The 9,102-nt window shown below is 51.6% G+C and overlaps 1 protein-coding gene across 1 annotated transcript; it reads left to right on the forward strand.

Moving 5' to 3' along the window:
* The first annotated feature begins 6,508 nt into the window (after nucleotides 1–6,508).
* LOC132607773 (uncharacterized) lies at nucleotides 6,509–8,779 on the forward strand. The gene has a single exon (XM_060321853.1). It carries the CDS (start codon nucleotides 6,509–6,511, stop codon nucleotides 8,777–8,779), a length of 2,271 nt encoding a protein of 756 aa, XP_060177836.1.
* The last annotated feature ends 323 nt before the right edge of the window (nucleotides 8,780–9,102 follow it).

A 9,102-nucleotide genomic window follows, 5' to 3' on the forward strand; every position in this document is an offset into this window, starting at 1 on the left:
CTCCCGCAACCGATTTAGGACTTTCCTTAGGTGCTCCAGGTGTTCGCCTAATGTTTTGCTGTACACCAAAATGTCGTCCAGGTATACCACCACAAATTCATCAATGTATTCTCGAAAGACCTGGTTCATTAGAGTGCAAAACGTGGCCTGGAGCATTGGTCAGACCGAACGGACATGACCAGGAAGTCGAACGAGCCATATCTTGTCACACATGTCGTCTTGGACTCGTCTCCTTCCGCAATGCGGACTTGCCAATAACCTGTCTTCAGGTCTATTATGGTGAACACTGTGGCACCGCCCAGTCTGTCAAACAAGTCCGCCATTAGTGGTATGGGGTACTTGTTCTTCACGGTGATCTTGTTGAGGGCCCTATAGTCAACACAAAGCCTTAGGGTGCCATCGTGTTTCTTTTGGAATAGTACAGGTGACCCATAAGGCGACTTGGAGGGCACGATGATCCCCGTGTCCAGCATCTCCGTCAACTGTCTCCGAAGCTCGGTGAGTTCGGGTTGTGACATTCTGTAGGGTGCCCGGGCAGGTGGCTTCGCACCCGGCACTAACTCAATTTCATGATCGACCGTCCGCCTAGGCGGGAGTCGTTTCGGCATATCTTGTGACATGATGTCCTCAAATTCCTTCATGAGCTCCTTCACGGGCATTGGAATGGGACCCGAAGAACGCTCAATCTCTTCAATGCAAAGGGTAGCTAGGAACGTGGGTTCTTGTCACTGGACCCCCTTCTTCAGCTGCAATGCAGAGATATTTCCTGAAGCCATCTTTATGGTTGTGCATGGGACAATGCAGGGCTTGGCCCCATTTGCTCCCATCATCAGAAGCACATCCGCGTAGGGTATGGGAATGATGTTAGTTTGTCTCATGAATTCCAACCCCACTATCAAGTCGAAGTCATCAATGATCACTACCCGCAAGTCGAACTTGCCTTCATAAGGACCCATCTTTACCGGCACTCCTTTGGCTATCCCACCCACCAATTGGGGCGGTGAGTTGATAGCTTTGACACGACCTTTACCCTTTCCAACAACTAGGCCAAGGCGTTCTACTTCTGTGGTGGCCAGATAGTTGTGCGTTGCACCTGTGTCTATCATGGCCTTAATGGGTTTGCCATTTACTCTCAAGTCGACAAACATCAGGGTCTTCTCCTTGCTGGGAGGAGGCCCGTTGCCTGCCTTTGTCTTTCCCCTCTTGGCAGTCGAGCTAGGGTCTTTCTTTTGGTATATGCCGGCACTGGTGCCCTCTACAGCATTGGAAATGGAACAAACAAGTGCATTGAAAGCACCTATTGGTTCTGTCTGATCCGCATCATCCTCATCATCGTCCGTCCCATCATCCAGAATTTGATGGGCATTCATCTGTGCCTGTGGGCATTCATTGTTCCAATGTGGTCCGCCGCAATGACGACATCCTGAGGGGGGCTTCCGCCCTCGATCATTATTATGAGATGCATCACTATTGTTGCCTGAGGAGGAACCTTTAGATTTGGTCACACTACTATCTCCCCCACTTCGGCTGGGGCCAGCATTGTAGGATTGGCCCCCTTTGAATCCCCCACGGGCTGGTGGTTGAGGTCTATCCTTTCGAGCATCCACTTGGTAGTCACTGAGGCATTCCGCAACTTGGATAGCCTTGGGCAAGGAATCCACCCTTTGTCTTTGTATTTCCATGCGGGCATAGGGTTTCAAACCTTCCATGAATGTGAAAAGCTTGTCCTTGTCGCCCATGTCCCTTATGTTCAGCATGAGTGCAGAGAACTCGCGGACATAATCTCGGACTGACTTCGTTTGCCTGAGTTCCCGAAGTTTCCTCCGTGCATTATACTCGACATTCTCGGGGAAGAACTGTAAACGAATGGCTGCTTTTAGTTCTTCCCATGTCTCAAGAGCATCCTCACCTGCCTTGATAGCTTCATATTTCACACGCCACCAGAGTTTGGTGTCGCCTTGTAAATACATGGCAGCAGTTGCTACCTTCTTGGGCTCCTCCAGTTCTCCCACAGCGTCGAAGTACTGCTCGATGTCAAAGATGAAATTTTCCACTTCTTTGGCGTTTCGCGCACCCTGATAGGGCTTTGGTTCAGGAATCTTGAGTTTCTAGGGTGCCGCGGCAATGTTTTCCGCGCCCCCAATAGGATTGCCCCCTCCTCGGAGCAGGTCCTGTAAGGCAGCGTTGACAACATTGAGCAGATTATTCAAGTTGTCGATGGTTACTTGCATGGCAGTCATTCTATCTGCCTCCTGAGTCCTATGGGCTAGGTCCTCATCTCTTTGTGCGGCAGCCATCTGTGCGGCTGCATCAGTGTCAGTAGCAATATTCACAATGTCTTGTTCGGCCTGCCGCATCCTGCGGTCCAGGTCCTCCACCCTTTCGGTCACGGGTCGAAATCTATTGACCGCAGTTTCCAAAATCAAGAGGCGGTCTCCATGGTTCACCATGGTCAGAAAGTGACAACAATAGCAACGTGTTCCCTCGTCCGATGTCAAGCCTAAGCTCTGATACCAACTGTTACGCGGCGCCTTCCTGAGACTTCTTGGAAGGGCGACGTAAGGCTAAGCAACCGATGATTCCAAGGTTACTGTCCGCCAACCGGGGACCCCTCCGCGCGCTAGACGAGACTGTCAGTGCCGTGCGGGAAAACCAATGTCAAGAGCAATTGAGAGAACAGGAAAGTGAATTGAGAAAAGAGTTGTTTGCATTAATGAAAACCTATTACAAAGAAAGCAAGCGGTGTCGAGGGGGAGAGACACCAGTACAGAGAATTGATTGCTTGCTTGAAAGTTTTGATTGCTTGATCCCCCATAATAATGCTTTAAAAATAAAAACCCAAGTCATAGAACTAGACATAGACTTGCTAGAAAAACACAATCAAAATACATAAAGTAAACTACTCTATAATTACAACAAAAAGGAGACCTAACTAGAGCAGGTCCATGTGCACCCTCGGTCGGGGCACTGTCATGCGCGCAGGGCACTGTGCGCACGCGCACTGGGGCGCGGGCACTGGGCGCTGGCACTGTAGCAGGTTTGCATTGACACTGGGCGCTGGGCACGCGTTGGGGCGCGGCCAGCGCAGGAGCGCGCGCGAGGGGCATAGATGGGGTGACATAGGCAGAAGCAACCTTGTCACTTGGGGCGTCCGAGACCACGGGGCCGTTCATGGCGCTAGGCGCTGAGAGGCTTGCCATGGCGCCATGGGGTGCGCCCAAGGGGTCATGGGGCATGGCTGGAAAGCCACCCGTGACATATAAACTTTGGGATTTGATCGTGGAGATCCTACAGTGGATGCGACGAACGCATCAGTTGAGTGTCTTTCCAGGATGGATAGACTTGAGTATTGCCTGAGGGCATTGGAAAGCGTCCTTCGAGGGTTGGACGTTATGGGGAAGATGACGGATGCCAAGCCATCTTAAGGGTTGCAATGAATGGAAGGTGAGACCCTCAAAAACCATGTCGGACAAGTGGGCTTGGTGCCTACAACATGGAGCAAGCTTCGCTTGCAGGATTGGGTGCTACGTTCGACGGGAGACGAGCTAGCACCACAAAGTTGGAGCTCTACAGAGTTAGAGCAAGGCGTGCCAGTGAGCCGCGACAACGTAAGGAATGGCCTGAGAGCAGGATTCCTTGCGAGATGATTGAATGTCACAATGAGGTGGAGGCAGCCACCATGTTTGTGAAATAGAAGGCCAAACCATTTTAATGGGGAGGAAAATTTAGAAGGGCGCCACTACAGAGGTAGGGACGCATAGACAAAAACCAAGCTGACCCGCTAGACGGAGAGGCATTGTTGGTTAGAATGTGGAATTGCGTGGAGCAGGAAGAGGACGGAGTCGAACCGCGTGAAGCGGGGAGATCCTTGAAGGATGATGGACCACTTTGTAGGGAGGCAAAGATGGAATGGGGCCCAACTGCCAGGGCAGGGCGGCGATGCTGAAGGCGAGCCAAACCACTTAGCGTGGGGAGGCAGATGTGTGGAAATGTGTCGAACCACCAGAGTGGGGAGATACAAGAGTTAACCGAGGAGGCAATGGGCTGAATCACGAATGTGAGGAGGCCGAGGTAAAGTGGGGTTAGCTAAGCTTCGAATTGGATGGGTTTCCAAGTTTGAGAATGTAGTCTTCCCAGAGCAGAGAGTACTGGGGTACACCAAACGACCGGGGAACCACAGAGATGGAACCAAGTGCTGAGGCACACCTGGATCGTAGGGAATCTGTCGAGGGAGTGACAATCTAAGAACCAAGATGTTGTTCAGAATGGGCGAAGCTACCACTTTGAGGAAATGAAGTACCCACCACGAGTACGTCCCAAGAACTTGACGAGTGCCAAGAGGGTGCAAAATATGTAAGTTCCAAAGACACCACTGTGGAGCGTGGGTCATGCAGGGGCCGTGTGAGACGTCAAAGGGGACAAGATTGGGTTTGAAATGCCGCTAGTGCCAGTGTGTGGGCAAGTTAACTTCGATTTATGGGGTCGAGCCTCAATTTGTTTATACAGTTGGTATAGCGGGATCTTGCGGAGGAAAACGGACAAAGGACCATGAGGAAATGGTTGGCAAAGGTTGCCACGTCGAGGGATGCCTACCTTGACAAACAACGAAAAGTGTCTTCCACTTTTAGTGGGGGTGTGTTCGCCTGTGAAGAGGCGTTGGGCCATGTGAAAATTGAAGGACGATTGTCTTCTGAAGTAAACAGTAAAAAAAAAGGGGGGGCTGCAAAGGTTGCAGTTGCACTGTGGAAGTCGCACCAATGGGTGTTATGTAGGAATTACCAAGATGGGAGAAAAAGGTTCCTGATCTGATGAAGTCCGTGAGGAACATGGTGTGGATGACAGCCGGTCACCACAAAGTTTGCCACCAGAGGGTGCAAGTGCGGAGGCACTTTCCAAGCGAGGTGCAGAGGCACGCTTGGGAAAAACTAGGGAGGAGAAGTGCATGGGGCACGACTCCATTTTTAAGAGGAGATGAGATGGATTTTAGACCCAAAGGACTAGGGAAGGAGATGTGAGACCCCGAGGGGGCAAACTCCGGGTTGGCGTGGACGTGTCTATGTCATCGAGGATGATGACGAGCTTGAGTGGGGGAGAATGTTACGGGCTGCCTTCGTTGTGCCTTGGCGCCCATAACCCCTGCGCGCCCAGGAGGGCCAAGCGAGTGTCAGTCGTGTAGGAGACGAGCGCAGATGAGTGTCAGCCGCGCGCAGGCAGTGTCGGCCGTGCGCGCAGGCATGGTCGGCCGCGCAGGCAGTGTCAGCCGTGCGCGCAGGCAGGGTCGGCCGTGCGCGCAGGCAGGGTCGGCCGCGCAGGGAGTGTCAGCCGTGCGGACAGGTAGGGTCGGCCGCGCAGGCAGTGTCAGCCGTGCGCGGGCGACGTGCATTGAAAAGGGGCTCCGATGGGCGAGAGTCAATAAGCATCTAGAGATGCTCTATGGCATATTATAAGAGTGCCAAGGAAGTTTAGCAAGGATCTGGGATGAGCCCATGGGCCGTCGGCGGACGAGGTGTCATGGGTGGCTTTACCGCCATGCCCAATGACCCCTTGGTCGCACCCCATGGCCCCAGTGTCATGGACGACCCCGTGGTCTCGGTCGCACCAAGCGACAAGAATGCCTATTCCAATGTCGCCCCATCGTTTGCTCAGGACCGAGCCAACCAGCCGGCATTGCCCAAAGCGCCCACCAGCAAGCAGCGCCCTCAACGCTCGCCGGCAGTCGGCGCCCAGGTGCCCATGCCAGGCAGCCCGCGCACAATGCCCGACCCTCTGCGCCCCAGTGAGCCCGATGCCAGCGCCTGCCCGCGCACGACAGTGCCAGCGCCCCAGCGCCTGCGCACGACAGCCTGCGCCCAAGCGCGCCCGACCGTGCCCGCACCCTGGTGCGCACGGCAGTGCCATGATCCGAAGATGCTGTAATGGACCTACTCTAGTTTAGGTCACTTTTGATGTAAATATAGAGTAGTTTACTTCCTGTTCTTGTATTATGATTTTCTAGCTTTCTTATGTCTACTCCTGTAACTTGGGTTATTTTTTTTAAAGCATTATTAGGGGGGATATAGTCAGTGAAATCAAAAAGCATTCAAATCTTCTGCAAAGGTGTTCTCTCCCCCTCGAACACCCCAACTCTCTTGTAATCAATTCTCTGTTAATACAAGCAAGCAATTTTCGTTTTCAATTCTCTCATTGCAATTGTTGACGACACGGTTTTCCTACACGGCACTGACAGTCTAGTCTAGCGTGTAGAGTGGACCTCAGGTTGGCGGATAGTGATCACACGGAAGTCGGATTACTTAGCCTTACGTCGCCCTTCTAAATATCTAAAGAAGGCACCGCGTAACAGTTGGTATCAGAGCACAGTTTTGGACTGGCTAGAAAACGAAGGAAAAAGTTTCGACGGGTTTTGTCACCAGCCGTGGTGAGGACTCAAGGGGAACGTATTACGGACCTCGAAGCAGCTGTCGAGGGACTGAGACAGCTAAATGATACTGTGCCCGCTCTGAGGGCCAGTATGGGTGAAAGGATGGATGACCTGGACCGAAAGACAACGATGGCTAGCAACGACATCGTGCACATGAGTCGTGATTTTGAGGGAACACGACTGATTGTGGAGGAGTTGCGACAAGGAAGGACTGAGGATGCAGCTACCATAGCTGAAATGCAACAAACTATTGATCAGTTGACGGGCCAGCTTAATATCTTCCAAGTAGCCCTAAATGGAGTACTCCGAGGAGGAGGGAATAAGGGTGGGGGCGCTGGGAATCATGCACCTGCGCCCCATAAAATCAAGATACCGGAGCCAAAGGCCTACCACGGTGCTCGAAATGCCAAGGAAGTTGAAAATTTCATTTTTGACGTTGAACAATACTTTGAGGCCGTGGGGGAGTTAGAGGAACCAAAGAAGGTAGCAACTGCTACCATGTATTTGCAAGGTGATGCTAAGCTTTGGTGGCGGGTAAAGTTTGAAGCCATCAGGGCCGGGGAAGAAAATCTAACGACATGGGAGGAACTAAAGGCGACTATCCGCTTGCAATTCTTTCCAGAAAATGTCGAGTACAATGCGCGCAGGAAGCTCAGGGATCTGCGCCAGACCAAGTCAGTTAGGGATTATGTGCGTGAGTATTCCGCACTCATGCTGAGTATTCGGGACATGAGTGAGAAAGACAAGCTTTTCACGTTCATGGAAGGACTGAAGCCTTATGCCCGTGCAGAGCTGCAAAGGCAACGGGTGGACACAGTGACAAGGGCCATGCAAGCTGCTGAGTGCCTTGTCGACTATCAGGTGGAGCCTCGAAAGGACAAGCTACAACAACCTCCTAGGGGAGGGAATACAAGAGGGGGCCAATACAACAACTATAACAACAACAACAGGGGTGGCCCTAGTAGAAGTGGGGGAGACCAAGGGTCTAACCAATCTAGGGCCTCCTCGTCTGGCAGTGTGAGTGTTACGTCTCCAAACAAAAATCGTGGGAAAACGCCCTATGTTCCAAAGGGCGGATGTTTTGAGTGCGGTGGACCGCACATGAGGGTTGATTGTCCTCAGGTTAGAAAGTTGAATGCTGCCCAGCAGAGCCAGGCAGAGGAGGAAATCGAAGAAATAGAGGAAATGGAGGAACCCATGGGTGCCTTCACTCAATTTCTCAATGCCATATGTCAAGAAGAGGGCGAGTCTAGTGCCAGTCTTCGCAAGAAGAAAGATCCTACTCCTGCTGCCACAAAGAAGGCCCCAAAAGAGAAACTCCAACGCTATGTTAGTAAAAGCAAAACTTTGATGTTCGTTGATATGCGAGTGAATGGTAAGCCCGTTAGGGCCATGGTGGACACAGGTGCTACCCACAACTATCTAGCTTCCACTGAGGTGGAGTATTTTGGGCTTGTGGTGGAGAAAGGTCGGGGTCGCGTCAAAGCAATCAACTCCCCCGCCATACCAGTTGGGGGAACGTCAAAGGGAGTTCCGTTCAAGTTGAGTTCTCTAGAGGGAAAGATGAATATGTCCATTGTCATCATGGACGACTTCAAGCTGATACTGGGATTGGAATTCATGCGGGAAAATTATGTCATCCCGTTTCCATTTGCGGATGCACTGTTGGTGTTGGGAATAAATGGGGCCAAGACTTGCCTCATCCCTGCACTACCAGGAAAGATGAAGGACGGGAACATCTCAGCATTTCAACTGAACAAAGGAGTCAAGAGACAAGAGCACACGTTCTTGGCTACCTTGTGTATTGAGGATATGGAGCGTTCTTTTGGCCCTATGCCTATGGTCGTGAAGAAGCTCCTGAAGGAGTTCGAAGACGTAATGCCACAGGAGCTGCCAAAGCGCTTGCCGCCAAGGAGGAATGTGGATCATGAGATCGAGCTGGTGCCGGGTGCGAAGCCACCTGCTCGTGCACCTTACAGAATGTCACAACCCGAGCTCACCGAGATTCGGAGGCAATTGACGGAAATGTTAGACGCAGGGATTATAGTGCCATCAAAATCTCCGTATGGTTCACCAGTGTTGTTCCAAAAGAAGCATGATGGTACCTTAAGGCTCTGTGTTGATTATCGAGCCCTAAACAAGATCACGGTGAAGAACAAGTACCCTATCCCGCTGATGGCGGACCTATTTGACAGGTTGGGTGGTGCCACGGTATTTACAAAAATTGATCTTAAGACAGGGTATTGGCAAGTGAGGATTGCCGAGGGTGATGAACAGAAAACGACCTGCATGACACGATATGGGTCGTTTGACTTCTTGGTCATGCCATTTGGCTTGACAAATGCTCCTGCCACATTTTGAACCTTGATGAACCCGGTATTCCGCAAATATATCGACGAATTTGTGGTGGTCTACCTGGATGACATTGTAATCTATAGCAAAATATTGGCGGAACATCTTGGGCACCTGCGGAAGGTGTTGACTCGGCTAAGGGAGCACGAATTATATGTGAAGCTGTCCAAGTGCTCCTTTTCCCAGAAACAGATTGACTTCCTTGGTCACGTCATTGAAGAGGGGCGGATCAAGATGGACCAGCAGAAAATTCAGGCGATTGCGGACTGGCCGCCGCCCAAGGATATTCATGGCTTGAGGTCATTCCTTGGTTTCTGCAATTTCTATCGCCG

This window comes from Lycium barbarum, chromosome 8 (genome assembly GCF_019175385.1).
Source record: "Lycium barbarum isolate Lr01 chromosome 8, ASM1917538v2, whole genome shotgun sequence".
NCBI lineage: Eukaryota > Viridiplantae > Streptophyta > Magnoliopsida > Solanales > Solanaceae > Lycium > Lycium barbarum.